The 20,481-nt window shown below is 30.6% G+C and overlaps 1 protein-coding gene and 3 long non-coding RNA genes across 5 annotated transcripts; 1 reads left to right on the top strand and 3 right to left on the bottom strand.

Annotated features, from left to right (window-relative positions):
• Positions 1-1,000: 1,000 nt before the first annotated feature.
• On the bottom strand, positions 1,001-11,010 carry LOC105799878 (ras-related protein RABE1a). Of its 2 annotated transcripts, none has more exons than XM_052621038.1 (9): positions 10,843-11,010; positions 10,615-10,725; positions 9,949-10,021; positions 9,760-9,860; positions 9,043-9,108; positions 8,749-8,846; positions 8,575-8,637; positions 8,401-8,493; positions 1,001-1,275 (listed from the first exon to the last, which is right to left on the bottom strand). In XM_052621038.1, exons 2-9 carry the CDS (start codon positions 10,685-10,687, stop codon positions 1,192-1,194), a joined length of 651 nt encoding a protein of 216 aa, XP_052476998.1. In that variant the 5' UTR covers positions 10,688-10,725; positions 10,843-11,010; the 3' UTR covers positions 1,001-1,191. The 2 variants fall into 2 exon arrangements, with proteins under 2 accessions (XP_052476998.1, XP_012486126.1); XM_012630672.2 differs by lacking the exon at positions 1,001-1,275 and adding an exon at positions 7,947-8,235 and having other exon boundaries at positions 10,843-11,009.
• LOC128032519 (uncharacterized) lies at positions 2,471-4,791 on the bottom strand. The gene is made up of 2 exons (XR_008188840.1): positions 4,094-4,791; positions 2,471-2,967 (listed from the first exon to the last, which is right to left on the bottom strand). It is a non-coding gene; the product is annotated as an uncharacterized LOC128032519 (long non-coding RNA).
• Positions 5,749-6,907, top strand: LOC128032520 (uncharacterized). Its single transcript, XR_008188841.1, has 2 exons — positions 5,749-6,239; positions 6,327-6,907. It is a non-coding gene; the product is annotated as an uncharacterized LOC128032520 (long non-coding RNA).
• A 2,778-nt stretch (positions 11,011-13,788) lies between the features above and the next one.
• Positions 13,789-16,295, bottom strand: LOC128032521 (uncharacterized). The gene is made up of 3 exons (XR_008188842.1): positions 16,209-16,295; positions 15,699-15,773; positions 13,789-14,128 (listed from the first exon to the last, which is right to left on the bottom strand). It is a non-coding gene; the product is annotated as an uncharacterized LOC128032521 (long non-coding RNA).
• Between the last annotated feature and the right edge of the window lie 4,186 nt (positions 16,296-20,481).

Raw genomic sequence — 20,481 nt, 5'->3', positions numbered from 1 at the left:
TTAAACCCTAATGAATTTATAGTGAAAGAATATTAGACTCTTCTTTTCTTTTTTCTGGTCAATAAAGAAGATTAGACCTGTGGTCGTAAAGGAGACGAAAAAGATACCTCAGAAACCAGAGATAAAAAGAGGGCGGGGGAGAGCTGCCTGACATACCCTGTGATGCCATAACCATTATTTCATCATTGTTCTGATTCAGCACTACAGCAACAAAGTCATTTTAATTGTGATTAATTCTAGATAAATATAACAATCGTGAATGTCCAATTCGGATATAGTGGCATCGCCTGTTCATCAATTTGACTCAGAGTTGTGATTATTCCCAGTATTGGCTAATAATTACCTACTAATCAATTTGGATTCTGGTAAGCTTTATAGAGCAAGTTGAGGAATAAAAATATATAGCAGTTGAAACAAATCAAGATAAACATGACAACACGACTCATCCAAATGCCCCAATTGTTTGTGATATCAGAAATACGTCTTTGTAAACTTAGTAGTGCGTTGTAACAAATAATGATGCTACCTACCAAAAAACTAAAGCAGCATTTCCAGGTGATTAGGCAATGCAGTATAACAAAGTACATTCCATCCCATCATTGCAATGTTAAATGTTACCTAGGCCAAGGATCCTACCATCCTCCTCAATCCCATCATCATTAACAATGTATATTTGGGATAACCACGGTTAAGGGCATAAATCAATCGAGCCTGAGCGAGTTTACTTGGGTCCAATGCTTATTCTTACCTATCTATCGAACAGGAACAGGGTAATCAATTGATCCTAATCTGAGTTTTAACTCTGTTCAGAGAAGAGGAGACCTAAAGGATTAGCTTGAACACGATCCTTTCAATTTGTAGACATGAACTTCACAAATCTATTGATTCAATTATGCTCCAATTCTTGGCACGATGTCATGTGGTTCACCAATTTACCAGGGTTGTTCTTAGTTTCAAATTCCAAACATCAAAATGGTAGGCAGATTTGCCTTCAAGCACGTTATTTAAACAAATAATCTAATATAATTAATATTGCAAAATACCAAGATCTAATAACATTTCACACCAGACAGTAGCAGCTGTAAAATAATGATATGCAGGAGAATATAAACAAATTAGTTTTCCCAGGATCAAAATGGCACCATAGAGAAGAAAATGCACTCTTCAGATCTCATCCGCTATGTAGTTTGTTCAAGCTCCACAGCAAGATGATTTTTGAGCAGCTGCCGCTGGCCCAGCTCCCTGGTCTTGTTGGTTAATTTTGATTGCCTGTGGCTGTAAAGACCCACAAAAAGTTAATAAAAAGATAACGATATATGTAAATTAATTAGAATAATTATCACAAAAGGCGTGTGTTAAAGAAAAGGTTTTGCACAATTATCAAAAAAATGCATATATGTTACGAGAAAAGTTGATAGTTCGAGCAAAAGAATCCATACCTCAGCCTTTGAATCAGTGTCAGCAAGTCTTTGCTTGATATCCCTGGCTATTGAAAAGAAAACCTCCTCGACATTTAAGTTCGTTTTTGCACTCTGCAAGATAGAGTAGCTCTTAAGCATAAAGAAAGATCAACTACAAAAGTAACTACAGCATCTGCAGTAAAAATTACATACAGTCTCAAAGAACTTGATGCCATATTCGTCAGGATAATAGATGTCAGAGTGAGGTTTAAACAAGGAAGGTTTAATCATTTCGATCTTTACAGTTCGCTAACACAAGAAAGCACATCCACCATTACACATACAATCACTTAATATGCAAAAATGACATCCAATGATCAACTCATGTAGGTTGCCAACATTACTAACAGTCGATGCTAACAAGTTGTTGGAATTAAACTTCAAACAAAAGACATAACTTAACTTTACCTGGACTAATGTGTAGTCATGAATTAACTAAAAATTTGACTAAGTAAAATGTACCTATAAATTAATAGTATAGTTACGGTGAGTAAAGATATTGTTTTCACGAAGACTAAAAGTACTAGTAGTTACTGTCTTTGTATTATTTAACTGATAAATTTGAGTAATTGATTAAAAACTAAATTTAACTAAATTAACTAATTAACGAACACGGTAAAGAACAAAACAGGAAAATAATCAATTAACAACCAAGAAGTGAAACAATAGTAAAGAAAGAATTCACCTAGATTTCATCTGTCACTATTAATCTAAATTACGCAATTTCTTTACTTAGTAACTTGATCCATAGAAATCCCTAAATTATGCAAATATTGAAATTTCTTTCTAATTGAAACCCCTATTATCGCATTAACTCGTGCTATGGATTCCCCAATTAGATTTGTCTCTAATTCAGTACATTTGTGTTGTCTTATTTTTAGGATTGCATGCAACTCCACTCAATTACACAAGATCTACTCTTAAACAGAGTCTATTCAACATTCGATTTAAGCACATCAAAAATGGATCAATAGTCTATAAATATTAAGCCAAGAATTAAACACACATAATTGAGAACAAGGAACTAAGTTTATTGCGTAAAATAAAAATCAAATGACAGAATCCATCATAGGATTCATCTCCTTAGGTATTTAGAAATTAGTTCATGCTTGAAAATAAATACATCTAAGATACAGCATAACCGAAAAAAATAAAGAAACTCGTGATAATCTGTTAAGAAATCAACTGGGAATCTTCAATCTTGACGGAAACCTGCTTCAGAATTAGCTTCAATGGTTTTTTTCGAGTTGTTTTCTTGAATATTCTATGACAACACTCTCCTATCTTCTTATTTTTGTCATATATACGTCTTAGAATGCCCAAAAAACCTAAAAAATGTGTTTTCCGCTGTTTAGTGCGCCATTCCATGAAATAGACACGACGTGCGACACAACCTACGACATGACCATGTGGTAGCCTGTTTAGGTCACACGGTTGTGTGGCTCTAGTAGATTGCTCCGATTTTTCGATTTTCGCTCGTTCTTTGCTCCTTTTGCTCCCAAGTGCTCTATTTAGCATTAAAACACGAATTTAAAGGATTAGAAGCATAAAATTTACAATTAACAATAAATAATCACCCAAAAACGGATTAAGAATGAGGTTAAAATATGTTAGTTTTAGCACTTACTAAATATCTCCACACTTAACCATTTGCTTGTTCTCAAACAAATTCTCAACTCACATTCAAGTGGGTTTGTAGATAAAAGAACTTTTGATTGACAATGTTATTTGATTGTTTAAACTCGTTTCTTCTTTTGGACTTAAACTTAGCCGTCAACGTCTACTATTAAAATATCATTCAATAAAACTTTAATGGTCTGTTTCAAGTTCAAGATGTAGGGTAGAGCCCCAGCAAAGATGTTTGTGACTCCACACCATGATTCATGGCCAAAAGGAGAGTCACAGATAAATGATGTACTATATGCTCAAATCTAGCTATAAGATCAATTGCAAATCTAGCCCAAAGACATGATTCTATCTAAAATGAGTGTCTCTGGAAGAATTTATGATGTCAACTATAAGCAATAATAAGGTTTAAGCACTAATTGATATAGTTTGATAGCACTTCAAAAGGTTATATGGAATTTAAAAATGAGTCAATTTTCGTGTTTTGGCTCTTGTTGTTTTAGTTTGTCACCCTTCCAAAAATAAAAATAATAAAATTAGATAAAAATTAAAGGAATGGATAGAGAAAATGAAAAAGTACAAGAAAATAAATTGCCTTGATTTATAGTAGTATTATTTTTTATTAAGGGACCTAAATTTTGAATTTGATAATATTTTTAGTCCAACCGTTAAAAAAGTTTCATCAAAAAAATTAATTTCATTTTCTTCCATCTCTCCCCTCGTTTCTTCTTTCTCCTCTCATAGAATCACCAGCTTCAGTACAAACCAACACCATCATTATCTGTTTTGTTCATCGACAGAAATACACAAATTCAAGAACACTCATAGAAAAGAAAAGAAGAGAAAAATGAAGACCCTTCAACATGAATTCAGCTGGTATATTAAGGTATTCAAGCCCTTCTGTTATTTAATTAACGCTCATGGCATTAGGTTACTTGTGCTAGTTAGGAAGCCTGCTCCCATCAATACATTACAAGTAATAATCAAAATGAGAAAAATACACCCACCGGCCACCACCATCGTCATTCATCAGTCAGGCAGTCACCACCGGTCCACCATCATTGTTCACCAGTCAGGTAGTCACCATCGGTCCACCCGTCAATCTCTTTCAAGTAAGAGCAAAATTAATTTTGTATTCTTTTTTTTTCCTTTTTTCAAGTAAGAGCAAACCCGTCACTACTCAACCATAACTCAGTAGCATTTCCAGCAGGCAAATGGCTCATAAAACCAAACACTGTAGTCCTTCTCTTCCTTTCATCATCGAACTGCTCAAAGTAGTGTTTTATCTCTACAGGAGGAGATTGAAAATGAAAAAATAAAACTTAAAGTAGTGTTTTATCTCTGTAGGCTAATCTCTAGGTTAGCTTAACAGTTAGGGCCATGAATTATAGCCATTGAAAATGAAAAATTAAAGGTGAAAGAGATGGTTTTGTTATTGTGTATATGTATATATATATGCCAACAAAGATGCCATAAATCAGAGTACAGAAAAGTTTGTGAAAGTTTTGAATGTTAGATGGAGTGTAGTGGTTGGATATTAGTGTAGTTTGGAAAAATATGCAAATTTGTATTGCTTCTTGCAGTTTGAAATTTGTCTTCTTGAGGATAAAGAGGGTAAAAGACACCCAACCCACCGAAAAATCAGAGTACACAAAAATTTGTATTGCTTTTTGCGGTTTGAAATTTGTATTTTGCTTTGCTTACATTAAGGATACGTTTGTCTCTTTAAAAATGGTTTCTGGAAAGCTTTATTTTATAGATTTTCTGAAAGTATTTTATAGAAGTTGTATTTTAAAATATTAATAATAATTCTTCGTGATGTTAAGGATTAAATTATAAATCTTGTGAAATTTATAATTGAAACAAGAGAAGCGATATGCATGAAAAATTTGTTACGTGAAATAAGATATTATAATAAATTATTTGATTAAAGTGCTTATATGGTGAAAAATAAATTACATGGCAAAATGTACAAAAGATTAAGTGTTAAATAATTTAATATGTGAATAAGAAAATTATGACAAAAGTTTAGTGAATGCGTTATGAGATGATGCAATATGCATCAAGTATTGTAAAAGTAAAATTGTGGAAAAATATGAAATTCTTATGATGATAAGGACTAAATTGTTAAACTTGAGAAAATATGTGGATGAAATCATAAAAGTGAAATACATAAAATTTAATATGTGTAACAAGATATTGACATAAATTATGTGATTAAAGTGTAACAAGAAAAAATTTGATTTAATATGATTAATTTAGTGAATATTGAACTTTTATGACAAAAAGGGACTAAATTAAGAAGTTATGAAAATTTATAAGAAAATATTTAATAAATGAAGAATGTAATAGATCCCGGTGCTTTGATCGGATGTTTAGGTCGGGTATGGAGGTGTTACAGTTACGGAAGTAAGAAAGTAATTTTACGGTGACTGAAAAATATTTTATGTTAATCTTCTTATTTTACATGAAACAAACATAAAAATAAAAATAAAAACTGAAAAAAATTCCGTAAAACTGAAAAGTGGTTTGATAAAAGGAGTTGCTTTTAAATATGAAAAAACTGAAACGCTTCTGATATTTTATTTTATGTTTTAGGAGAAATAAAAATATTTGATTGTTTATACTTTCTAATAAAATTAATAAAAATATTTTTCAATTTTAGATAAAAAATATATTGTTTGGGCTCGACCCTTACAGCGAAATAAAATTTTAGATAATAAGTAGTGTAATTTTTATCAATGTTCAAGAAATTCAATAGTATAAAGACAATCAATCTTAATTTCATTAATTAGTCTCTAAAAATTATTATCCAATCAAGATATCAAAAGTGTATCAACTTTAACATATAAATAGGAAGAAATAGATAGCAGAAAATTCCCCATCCTCATGAGTTCATATCCTCAACAAACTTGGCTGTTTTTACAAGTTAATATTATAACAATTGAATAGGAGAGTAAAGTCATAAATCTGTAGGATAAAAAAGGAGAACCAAGTAGAGGGTTCATTAGGAGGCAGGTATAAGACATTCTTTGCTGCAGTTTTCTTGCAAGTTGAGTTTGCAGTCATGGATATCTTATCTACGACTGCATTAAACCTGGGGATGAGCATTGCCACCCTTGTTATGGCTCCTTTCGCTGCTTTTCTTGACAGGTATATTCTTCTTCTTCTTTCTCTCTTGAACTCCATTCATGTCATTTTTACCTTTTTAACGATCTACTCCTCTTTTTTGTTTGACAGGAAAAGCAGCGAAAAGAGCCATAACAAGGGTGGCAATGGCATGGCGGTAAACATCCAGTACGTAAATTGCTCATCCCCAGGATTAATGCAAACCTAACTTGCAAGAAAACTGCAGCAAAGAATGGCTTATACCTGCCTCCTAATGAACCATCTACTTGGTTCTCCATTTTCATCTTATCGATTTATGACTTTACTCTCCAATTCAATTGTTATAATATTAACTTGTAAAAACAGCCAAGTTTGTTGAGGAGATGAACTCAAGAGGATGAGGAATTTTATGCTATCTATTTCTTCCTATTTATATGCTAAAGGTAATACACTTTTAATATCTTGATTGGGTAATAATTTTTAGAGGCTAATTACTATAGATTTCTAATGAAATTAGGATGGATGGTCTTTGTACCATTGAATATCTTGAACATTGATTAAAAATTATACTATTTATTATCCAAAATTTTATCACTGTTAGGGTCGGGAACATTTAATGGCTGCCTCTACCTCGTTAAATTATTTTTCAAAGAGATTTTATTTTATTAAAATATGGAATATATTGTAATTTCCTTTTTTTTTTTTTTTAAGTACACAGGCATTTTTTTTTTCTGTCCCAAAAGTTAATGTTTAAAGACTTTTCTATTAAAAAGAGATTCCCTGTCTATTGCATTACTATTAAAAAGACTGCATTGCTCCCTGTCTGCATTGCATTATTGCATTACTATTAAAAAGAGATTCCCCTCAGTTGGGTATTCATAATTTCCAGTGAGTCTTCCTTTTCTCGTAAAGGAGCCGAAAAAGATATCTCGGAAAACAGAGATAAAGAGGAAAAAAATAAAGTGGCCTGACATAACCTGTTGTTCCATAACCATTATTTTAATTGTGATTAATTCGGATATAGTGACACCGCCTGTTCATCAATTTGACTCGGTTGTGATTATTCAGTATTGGCTAATAATTACCATCTAATCAATTTTGATTCTGTTAAGCTTTATAGAGCAAGTTGAGGAATAAAAATACATAACAGTTGAAACGAATCAAGATAAACATGACAGCACGACTCATCCAAATGCCCCAATTGTTTGTGATATCAGAAATACGTCTTTGTAAGTTTAGTAGTGAGTTGTAACAAATAATGATGCTACCTACCAAAAAAAATAAAGCAGCATTTCCAGGTGATTAGGCAATGCAGTATAACAAAGTACATTCCATCCCATCATTGCAATGTTAAATGTTACCTAGGCCAAGGAGCCTACCATCCTCCTCAATCCCATCATCATTAACAATGTATATTTGGGATAACCACGGTTAAGGTCATAAATCAATCGAGGCTAAGCGAGTTTACTTGGGTCTAAGGCTTATTCTTACCTATCTATCGAACGGGAACTTTTTCAAGGGGGAAATCAATCGATCCTAATCTGAGTTTTAACTCGGTCCAGATGAGAGGAGAGGTAAAGGATTAGCTTGAACACGATCCTTTCATTTTGGAGACATAAACTTCACAAATCTATTGATTCAATTATGCTCCAATTCTTGGCACGATTTCATGTGGTTCACCAATTTACCAGGGCTGTTCTTAGTTTCAAATTTCGAACATCAAAATGGTAGGCAGATTTGCCTTCAAGCACGTTATTTAAACAAATAATCTAATATAATTAATATTGCAAAATACCAAGATCTAATAACATTTCACACCAGACAGTAGCAGCTGTAAAATAATGATATGCAGGAGAATATAAACAAATTAGTTGTAACAAATTAGTTTTCCCAGGATCAAAATGGCACCATAGAGAAGAAAATGTACCCTTCAGATCTCATCCGCAATGTAGTTTGTTCAAGCTCCACAGCAAGATGATTTTTGAGCAGCTGCCGCAGCCCCAGCTCCCTGGTCTTGTTGGTTAATTTTGATTGCCTGTGGCTGTAAAGACCCAGAAAAAGTTAATAAAAAGATAACGATAAATGTAAATTAATTAGAATAGTTATCACAAGAGACGTGTGTTAAAGAAAAGGATTTGCACAATTATCAAAAGTACTGCATATATGTTACGAGAAAAGTTGATAGTTCGAGCACAAGAATCCATACCTCAGCCTTTGAGTCAGTGTCAGCAAGTCTTTGCTTGATGTCCCTGGCTATTGAAAAGAAAACCTCCTCGACATTTAAGTTTGTTTTTGCACTCTGCAAGATAGAGTAACTCTTAAGCATATAGAAATATCAACTACAAAAGTAACTACAGCATCTGCAGTAAAAATTACATACAGTCTCAAAGAACTTGATGCCATATTCGTCAGCAAGAGCTTGGCCCTTTGAGGTAGGGACAGCCTGAAAAAGAAGTTCCTCGATAGACTTAAGAAAAATATCCAATATAGTAAACAAAGGGGTAAACAAAAATGCATATAAAGATGCACAAAGTACGAGAGGGAAAGAACAGACCCTTTTACTTTCATCCATGTCAGCCTTATTACCCACCAGAATCTTGTTCACATTGTCTGAAGCATGCTGTTCAATATTTCGAATCCAGTTTCTAATGTCTAAGAAAAAATTAACATTAGTCGAGTTGATAGGAAAATTAAGGACTAAAATTTCAAATCAATGGATAAGAAGTATACTCCCAAGTTCCAGTAACAAGAAAATTAGGTCGAAAACATTTCTAAATATTAAAATTTGGTTAAGATGAATCATGTGTATAAAGTCCAAAGTTCAAATGACAAAAAGTTCAGTAATTACTATTGAAAGATGATTCATCAGTCACGTCATACACAAGCAATATGCCCATGGCTCCACGGTAGTAAGCTGCACAAAAAGAGATATTACTGTAGTTCTATGTCAACAAGAAAAGATTTCAGAATACAATAAAATCCAGATGTATTAGGAAAGTAGGCACTTAGAGCCACCATAGCCTGCCCAAAAGGGTAAAACTAAGATAACTTTAGTTTCTAGGGGAAACAAAGAGCAAGCAACGACGTTTGGGGCATGGAACAAAGAAAAAATTATCTAGATGTGAAATTTCCAAACACCCACAAAGATAATAATAACAGCTATTCCTCTAGAGGACTGAAAGAATTTCACTCCTAAACATTTTTTCTTTGTAATTTTATTTCCAAGTCCTGTCCTATAATTATAGAGCATTACAATAGGAGGCTTGGCAAGCATGAGATAGACAAAACACTGAGGCATACAAACTCCTAACTTCCTAGCAGACTGAAAAGCACAAAAAAGAGAATGCAAAGCAACAACCACCATGATCCAGAGATGTTATTAAATTTGAGTATTAGAGTGATAACTAATGTAACCCGGATCATAGGACAACACTTGCAAATAACAGGTTTATGCAAAACAATACCCAAGTCCTGCTATTGAATTATTTTATCTATCAGATAAGCAATTGTTCAGATTGGGTAATTCATTTCTAGTCAGTGACACCTTCAAAGCCAAAAATCTAACCAGTTGTAATTGTACGAAACCTCTCTTGCCCAGCAGTATCCCAAATTTGCAACTTGATCCTTTTTCCATCAAGCTCTATGGTCCTTATCTTAAAGTCAATTCTGCCAAAGAAAAACACAACCTTATTAAACAACATGCCCCTTGTTGAAATAATAATATACCACTACACTGTTATTAGATAATACCTACCCAATTGTCGTGATAAAACTTGTAGTGAATGAGCCATCCGAAAAACGCAAAAGCAGGCAACTCTTACCCACACCTGCCCAACAGCATGATAGCATAACAGAGTTACATGGAACTCAAATTCTTGAGGAAGTGCAGGTTCTCAATAAAACTCCTTTAAAAAATCGTTACAGTATGAACTATTAATCCCAAATTACAACAATAAATAAAATAAAACTATTTATAGCAGGCAATCCCTTGTATTAAGAAAGGTCTCTCATGCAAATATACATATTAAACCTCATATCCTTCTTTTCCTATCTCAGCCTTCGCATCCATCCTCAGTAGACACCAAGTGACATGAGAACATTCCCATGGCAACTAGCTATATTGAGGCAGAAAACATTAAAAACTACAACATAAAATATAAGACGCCATTGGTATAGATTCATCATAAAATCACTGAAACAAAAAATAATTTTCCGAATTATCATATCATATATAAACCTAAAACGAAACGAAATCTAAGCTAATGACCTTGAAAGTTCTCACATCTAAGTTTTCCATATTTAGAAATTTAATAAAACATCAAATCCTTTCAAGGAACCCTTACATTTCACAAAGTTAATGTCGATTAAACAGTAGATCTCATCTCAAATCAAGATATAAAGAAGGAAAAGAGACAGTTACCGCTGTCGCCGATCAAAAGGAGCTTTATGAGGTAGTCATAATCGGCTCGAGCTCTTGCAGGTGGAGCAGCCATGGGAATAGAATAAATTTATCTGAACTAACGAATAAACCCTACACCAGAAAAGGAAACGCCGTTAACAATCACTGTGAAAATTGGAAAAAAAAAAAAAGAAATAAATTGTTTTTCTTTTTTTAATTTTATTTGGTGAATTGAAAAGAACGCAGTACCAGATCAGGGAAGAGAAAAGTGAGATCTGGTGAAGCGTCTCTGGTACGTCAGCACCGGTCGGCTGTTTAATTTTTTTTCTTAGGGAGAAAATAATTTTTGAAGAAAAGAGGAATAAATTCAAGAAATAAGTTATTGGATTCGACTCCGCAGTCCCAACCGTTGGATTAATATTTAGTGCTGAGATCTGTGTGAATCTAACGGACGGTTTTTTCTTTACTTCTTTTTTAATTCGTCAACGAAGAGAAAATAGCTGGTTAAAGAGAATGAATGAGTGGGCCTTCCGGTCCGTAAGCTGTTAGTTAAACGTCGGTGATACATGCGATGTACAGCAAGGATGCAGCAAACAAAGAATTTTTTTTAAAAATTGCACTTCAATTGAATTATATTAATTAAGATAATAATTTGTATATTTTATTTAAAAGCTTGAAATTCCAATTCAATGTTTTACATTTTCCTCCAAATATGATCCATTTATTTAAAATAATTAATATATTGCTGACTCAGCTTCTCGTTGATGTTTTAGTTAGTTGTTCTTATTTTTTATTAAAAAGGCCAAAAGGGCAAAAAAAAAACATCAAAGTGGCCTGAATATTTCTTCCTTACAAGTATTTATTATTACATTATAAAGACATAAATATCATTTTATATAGTCAATTAACTAACTCTATATAGGTACCATCAATGTTGTTGGAATTAAATTGAATCAATTAATTAAAGGTTTTTTAGATAAGTAGTATATTTACTTGCAATTAATGTAAAAAATAATAATAATAAAATTAAATATTGTAGCATAAAAAAATAAATCAATTGGTTTGATGTTTAACCCTATGAACCACAATATTTGAATGCAAAAACAAAAACAAAAAAATGAACCGGATTTTTTTGGATGTTCTATTTTTATTTCGGTTTATTTATTTTTGAAGATCAGCCCGATCAACACACTTACCCCAAGGATTTTGGGCCTTTTCTGTTTTAAATTTTTTTTAATTTATAGTTTTCGGCTCTGGTTTTTTTTTTTTTTTTATTCTTGATACATAATAAATCAAGGAGGAACCTTGGACAAAACTTATTATAAAACGAATATTTATATGGTGATGTCTAATTTCTATAATAACATTTTGTTATGATATTGATTTTATTTTTACTTTATTTTGATATATATGTTTTCTTTTTAAATATATATTTTTAATAAATTATTATATTTGTATAAAACATTTGTTAACTCAGTAACTGCATTTGTAAAGTTTAAAAATTTATTGAGATTAAATTAGTAAAATTTATTAACTAATTGATATTGTTACATTATAATTTTTAATTTAAAATTTTAAAATATAGTTTAAATCTCAAATGTTATTATAGGTGTATAATAATTAAATCTCTATAACAATTAAATGCTTGTTGTAGATAAGATTAATTGTACTCCTATTATTATTTATGTGATTTTTTATTTTTATATATGCGAGAAATATTAATTATTTTGAATTTATAAATCTATTTATACTTTGTGATCAAAAGTTTTATTTTCAAATTTTACGCCTAAAATAATGAAGCAGTAATTATTTTCTTCCCCTCGTTTTTTTCCTTACCTAATGCAGCTAAGTTGGTCAGCTTAATGAAGTTTGGAAGTAAATTCGTAAAGTTAAAAAATAAAAAATATATATCAAAAATCAAATTCCCGACAATTTTTGTTTTCGGTCAAAAAGCTTCCAAATAACATATTCTTGAAAAGAAAAATGCCATTAGTATTTAGGCATTGGTAGTGGTATACGTTATTTACCCAAATAATATTAAAAAGAAAAAATCTAAATGGAATCTTGTAAGAATTATGTATCAAAATGGTACATTCAAATAGGTGGAGGGTGGTGCATAGGCGCACCACCTTGATTCTGGCACAATTTCGTTAAAAAAAGAAAGGGTATAGGGGTGTGGTGCCTATCTGATAAGTGGCACACCTAGTATTTCCACCCCCCAACACTCCCCCACACTCCCCCGATGACCCCTATCTGATAGGCGGCATTGGTGGTGCTTATCTGATAAGCGGCACACCTAGTATTCCTCCCCCCCGCCACACTCCCCCATCCAGCTCATTTTTGTAAGGTATTATTTGGTTAAAAATAGCTATTAAGGTATGTTTGTATTTATTTTATATTTTCATTCGTTCATAATTTATTTTTAATGTTTGTTGAAGTAAAAAAGCCTATTTATGTTATGTACAAAGAATATTTTATTTTTTTATGTAATTTATTTGTTATGCGTGTTTTAGGTTGATTAGATTTATTTTTTATGAAATTTATTTGGCATGTAACACCCCTTACCCGAGACCGTTGTCGGAGTCGAGCACGAGGCGTTACTTAACTTATCTTACTAATTCGGAGTATAAAAACCTGTTTGAAATTTAATTTCACTATTTACTGCAAATATGTCCAATCGTGCAGCAGTTACTAAATTAATTATAACTTGAGTTACGGAACTCGAAATTTAATTCTGCAAATTTTCCCTGAAACTAGACTCATATATCTTCCTACTATAAAATTTTTAGAATTTTTGATTTAGCCAATTAGTACAGTTTATTAGTTAAATTTCCTCTGTTTCACTACTTGACTGTCCTGACCTCTTGCCACTAAAAATAAATTTTCTCACTATAGGATTTTCATATGATGTTCTCACTTATTTCTACAGAAAATAGACTCAATAAGGAATCTAAGCATATAAAATACAACTCATAAATATTTTTGTATAATTTTTAATGATTTTCTAAACTCAAAACAGGGGACACCAAAAACTGTTCTGACCCTGTGTCACGAAAATTCACATATCTTAAAATATAAAACTCCTTTTGTTAAAAAGTTATTTTTCCATGAAAATAGACTCAACAAGCTTTAATTCCATATATCATTCACCCTCTAATTCATTTTATACTATCCTAGGTGATTTTTCAAAGTTACATCACTGTAGCTGCTTGAAATCTGTTTCTTTGCAAATTTTTACTCTTTCATGATTTCCATGCATGATTTATCATCTAAACATACATATTACCAAACATATTCATACTTAACCATTTTAAAAGCCAAACATTATCACATACTCACACATCTTCCTTTAGCAAAATCATAGATACAAACATTCAAATTGACTAATTCCTATACATCACTTAGGTATAAACATTACTTAGGTATATATATTACTTAGGTACATGCCACGTTATCAAAAGAAAGGTACATCACTAAAGTTTCTCTGAAGTCGGGATTACTTTGGATGCTGGAGCGACACTGACTTTCTACTAACCTGCGCACGAAACAACTCAGACACTGAGCATGGGAATACTCAAGTGGTATTACCATAATTCAAATTTATAACATTAATCGATAATTTATATACATTCAATTTGTATCTACAATTATTCATTAATTATCTCATACTTTAAATCAAGTAGATCATTAATAACAATAAGCAATAATTCAAATCTTGTATAAAATTGTATTCAAATTAACTCATACACTATTCCTTAATACAATTTATACCATTAATCTTTCAATAAACATTTAATACATTAAATCAACTTGTTTCAACAATAACAATGATAATAATAGCTATCTTTCAATTCGATTCGTTCATTTATAATCAATTTACACTTATGATCTTTTAACACTCAATTTGTACATTAAATCCATAAATAAGTTTTAAGAACTTGTATTAAAATTTCATATTATTTCACTATTTCAAGTCATTTTATTTTCACTTCTCATTTCTCAACAATAGCTATTTCAATTTGCTTTTCTTTACTTATAATTTTACATCATCTCATACTATCAAAACCATTTCATGAACTATATCATTATCTATTTCTTGAACCGCTAGTTCATACATTTTATTTCCATATGTCAATTTAATATCTCATTTTGATTCATATTCAAGATCATTCAATAAAATTTATATTATCAAAATTATCCATTTACCCTATTAACTTGACTCGGACTTTGGCGGATACACGGATTCCAACCAAACACACCAAGAACATTAATCAAGAATGATAATGTTGTTCGACACACAAAGTGCCGAATCGGTAACGATAATGATAAAGATATAATAATGATGATTCGACACACAAAGTATCGAATCAAGAATGATAAAGATTCAACACACAATCTTTGAATCTGTAACAATAACTGATAACGATAAAGATGAGTCGGCACATACGTGTTCGATCGAAGTCGGCAAATACCCGTACTTTTCCATATCCTATGGCATGCCAACTATATCCGACTAGCCCGACTAGTTAATAGGGTATTTAATTCACTTTTCAAGACAATTTTCGTCTTAGTTCAAGATCAATTATAAATTCCTTATTTCAATCATTTTCACAAGATTATAGTAATTTATTACTTCAGAATTTTATAATTCAATGCATTATACATAACAATATTCAGTATTTTCATAATTCACTCAAGACTCAAAACAATATCCAAGATTCCCTAATTCATTCGAAGATCGTCTCACATATCAATCTCCACTTTCTCAATTCAATTCCAATAAAATCCATATCAATCACCAATTTCAATATTCCAGTTCAATTCAATGATTCAATTCAAACCATTTCAATTTCTATTCAATAATCACATTTCAATTTCACTTTCTTAATTCAATATTCATCTCAATTACTCACATATAATCACAATTCAATCTAATTTCATTCAGTTCAATATCGTACTTAATCTCAATAATTTTATTCACTAGAAATCTACTCCATTCAAAGAAATATTATCATACCAAATTTCTTACTTTATTTATTTACCATACATTCTAATTAAAACACAATAATTAATAATAATTAGATTTGAATTATGATAATACTAACCGAAATTTCTCTCGAGTCACTCCTTGTTCACCTTCTCCTTTCCTTTCTCGGACAATAACTCTTGCACGACATTAGCTACGTAATTAAACAATTAAAAATCATTAATACACAATTTTATTAAAATATTTCCTTTTGTACCTAAACTTTACCCAAATTCTAATTTAATCCCTTATCAATATTAATTTTATTTTCCCATTCTAACTCCATATTCTCTCTTAATTCTTACTACAAACTCAATTTAGCTCTTCAATTTCACCATAAATCCCTAATTTCGGGATTCTTTCAATTTAATCCCTACTTTTCAAAACTTACACTTTATTTTACAATTAAATCCTTTACTAACTTCTAACTTGAAATTCAATCAATTTAACCCCTAACACTTCAATTTATTCAACATGAACATCATCTAATAATCTACTAACTTTCAAAATATCAACATAGATCAAGTAGTATTTATCTCTAGGATTCCAAAACATCAAAACTAAGAGAAAATGGATTAAATTGACTTACCAAATGAGCTTAGAACCTCAAAACCTCAATTTTCTCTTTTCTTTCTTTCTTTCTTTCTTTCCTTCTTTCCTTCTCTGTTTCGTCCATGCTATTCTGTTTCTATTCTCTTTTCTATCTTTTATTTCATTAGTTTAATATAATAACAATAAAACAATAATATAAAATTATTTACTTAAATAATAAGTAAATGTGTAATAATTACTAATATATGTATTTTATTTTTCCACATGTCATCATATACACCATACATTTGTCAACAATTTTGTTTATTTAAAATATAATAATATAATATAATTTACAATATAATATAATAATATAAATTAATTTACAATAAAATAATAATATACTTAAAAAATCTCAGATTTTATCATGCATATGCCGCCTCATTTATGGGACTTGGCATATTTACCTATTTAGTCCTTTTAACTTTTCTTTAATCTATAATTAAACTTTTACCCTTGTTGCAATTTAGTCCTTTTTAATCAATTAACCATCGGAACATTAAAATTTCTTAACGAAACTTTAATACTACCCTAATGACACTCCGTAATTATTTATAAAAATATTTACGGCTCAGTTTATAATATCGAGGTCTCGATACCTCGTTTTTGACCCAATTTTTTGAATAATTTCTTTTAAATCACAAAATTCGCTAATTCAAAAATATTTCTAAAATCACGCTGAACTTATAATTATTAATTAATAAATTTTTCTAACATTTTCATCAGATTTAGTGATCTCAAATCACTATTCTGACACTACTGAAAATTGGGTCATTACATGGCATGTTATTTTGATTATTTTAATTTTAATTTTTATTTTTATTTAGATAAAAGATGAGACCATTGATATGGAATTTAGAATTTATGAGATAAATTAGGAATTAGTTTATATGTTCTAGTTTTTAAGATTTTATAATCGAGAATAAGAGTTTATGTTTTTAAAATTTATTTTATGTTTTTTATAAATATTAAAATGAAATTTCTTTTGAAGATTGATGCAATAAAATTATATTTTTGACAATAATTAAGTTGGCATATTATTATATATATTATATTTTAAACCAAAACATTTTACTTATCATCATTTTAAAATAATAATAAAAATATTTGTATTTTTTATGTATCGTTTATGTTATGTTTTTGCTATATTTTTATTGGCATGTTATTTTATTATTTTAATATAATTTTTTTGTTTTTTCTGTAGGTAAAAGATTAAACCATTGAGATGGAATTTGTGAATGAGACCATTGAATTGAAATTTGAGTTGAAATTTATACGATATATTATTTTGTTAATGTAGTATAGCAAAAAATATGATGTGGACAAAACTCTTTGTTTTTTTTTGTAATTAAAAGCAATATACAAAATTTAGGTATTTTGATAAATATTTAAAATGAGCCAGATGGGGGAATGGTGGGGGGAAATACTAGGTATGTCGCCTATCAGATATGCACTACCAGTGCGGCCTTTCAGATAGGCACTACTAGTGCCGCCTATCAGATAGGGGTCACTAGTGTCGCCTATCAGATAGGCACCACACCCCTATACCCCCCTTTTTTTAAAACTAAATTGTGTCAAAATCATGGTGGTGCCGCCTATGTACCACCCTCCACCCATTTGAATGTACCATTTTGGTATATAATTATTGCAACGTGTCATTTAGGTTTTTTTTTTTCAATATTATTTGGGGAAAAAACCCTAGTGGTACTCATTCTCTTTAAAGGCAATGAATGCTACCCAATGTTTGCCAAAATGGAAAGCTAGCCCAATGAAATGAACTAAAGTTTTTTTTTTTTTCTTAACTGAGGGTACTTTCAAATCGTATTAGATGTTAATCTATGTTAAGCCAAAGCATTTGTTATACCCTACTATAAGAGACATGTAGTGGAATTGTGAGCATTCCACGTTAAACTTTTCGTGATAATTTCTCATAATATATTTTTTACCTAAATTAATCTTTTATTTGAGAATGAGATATCTTGATTAAAGATAAATAGACTTATCTATCATCTAACAGTACTTTAAAAGATGGCGATGTAAGAGTAAGATAACCTATGATATTGATAGAATCACGTAACATGTACCATAACGATAACCAACCTTCAAATATAGTAATTCTCATTTGATATTTGAGTTCTGACTACTAACTTTTGACTTATTCGTGAAACCATAAAACCCACCAAAGAACACTATGAGACAAATGATAAGTGGACAACCCACTATATAAGCCTAGACATACAAGAGAATGACGATTCCCTCCCAATTATTCCTCTTTCTCCTTCTCCCTTACTTATCATCCAATTCTCCACCGTACATAAGGGAACTGAACTTTATTTCCACCCTCTTTTCCTTCTTTTTGGCATCTAATATCAACAATTTAATGTAAATCCTTCTCAACAAATATGTTTTTCAAGTGTTCATTATTATGTAAATAAAATCACTGCCACCTCACCTAATAGTTTGTTGGTAATTTAAACTTGAATTATTCAAAATTGAGTTGAAAAATGATAGTTTAATTTAACCAATATAACTATATATCTAATATTTTCGATTTCATTTATCTCATTTATATATTACGAGATGCAAATCAAGTTAAACTTTTAGAATTTTTTTTGTATTTTCATATTAATTATATAATATCTATTTGAAATTTGTGATTATTCCTCTTAACAACAAAGAAAATTATTGAATAACATATTTTATATGTGATTTATCTAACTATTGATATATTTTCAGGCGTAGCAGCTTAATGAACTGTAATTAATGAAAAAAAAAAAGGTAAGCATTTTACACTTTTAGTGTTATTGGTATTATTATTCCATACACCGTCGGTTGTTAAATGCCTTATCTTCTGCTATTATTCAATACATTTACTGGTACCAAGTCACACAAAATATAATCGTTCATACAGATCGAGTATCGTTATCAACCTTTCTGTTCACAAGTAAAAGAAAAGAAAATAACAATTACAAAGGAAAAAATGGAAATTAAATATTGTCTCAAGATATTCCCAAATCTCAACGACTAGCCAATACTGATCATTTGAGAATAAGTATTTTAGGAGGTTATTGTTTCTCTCTCAAAATATCAACAAATAATTTTTGTTCATTTAGATTAAATTCAAAATTTGATGTTATTTTTATTAAAAGAATTTTATCGAATACCACTTAAAATAATAATTAATTAGTTATATTTGTAAAATTGACATATAGTGGAAATTTTCAAAATTTTGAAAAGTTGCAAAAGTATATATTCTTTAAAAACTTTTTATTTTTTCATTTTACTGTTTAAGATAATGAGATAATTTCAACGTACTAATCAAATTTTTTTTATAGCTAATAAAGAAAAAGTAAAAGGAAAACATAGACATTGGGCAGAATTGGAGGGAACATGGTCCAAATGGCAAATGGATCGGAAACATTCTTTTTCTTTTTCTTTGAAGGAGGATCGGAAACATTCAAATATATGGCAAATGGGTGCTGATTAAATAAGCATGAAACTGATTTTAAAAGGAAAAAAGAAAAAAGGAATTACGCCAAATGTTAAGAGTTCAACAAATCACCGCGCCAATTAGTGGTAGGGTTGAAGAATGAAAGACGACTCCAATACTTGACTTGGTCGGTCATACGTTGCTTTTTGTCCCGTTGCCTGCGTCAATGTAGTAATTAAAATTCAAACCGTGTAGTTGGCAGGAGATATAGGACTAGGAGTAGATTAACGTCACCTATTTGCTTTTATTTTATTTGAATGGTAGTTTTATGGGAAAGAAGTCAACCGACATGTGCTTCGCCAGCCAGCCAGGGGATAAGGGCTTTTCTCCAATCCTATAATGCTCCAACACCATCACGTATCAGCACCACCACATTCAAGATTTCTTTCGTCACGCTCTTTCCATTCATTTCGGGCTTGCTTTTCATTCAACATACCTCCTCGTTTCCTTCTACACCGACATTCTCTCAACTTAATTTTTTTCATACTCCATAATTTTATTGTGAATGTTATAATTAAAAGGAAAAGATTTTAAGGATAAGAGAGATTGTTATATTGTACTGATTTTAAAATTTTGAATAATAGAATAAAATGAACCAATGAGTTCGTAATTTTTAAAAAAAAAATCATAACAGAAGACAGGTGGCTGCCACACACCACATTTATAGTAATATATTCAATGTCATTCATAGTAGTACCCAACCATTTCGGAGGATCAAAGAAGACGCCCTGACCGAGACTCCTTAGCTTTCAATCACAAAACGGCCCAATTTTCTAATAAA

The sequence above is a fragment of the Gossypium raimondii genome, chromosome 9 (assembly GCF_025698545.1).
Source record: "Gossypium raimondii isolate GPD5lz chromosome 9, ASM2569854v1, whole genome shotgun sequence".
NCBI lineage: Eukaryota > Viridiplantae > Streptophyta > Magnoliopsida > Malvales > Malvaceae > Gossypium > Gossypium raimondii.
Note: the sequence above shows the minus strand (reverse complement) of the source record. Positions and strands in the feature narration are given on the sequence as shown.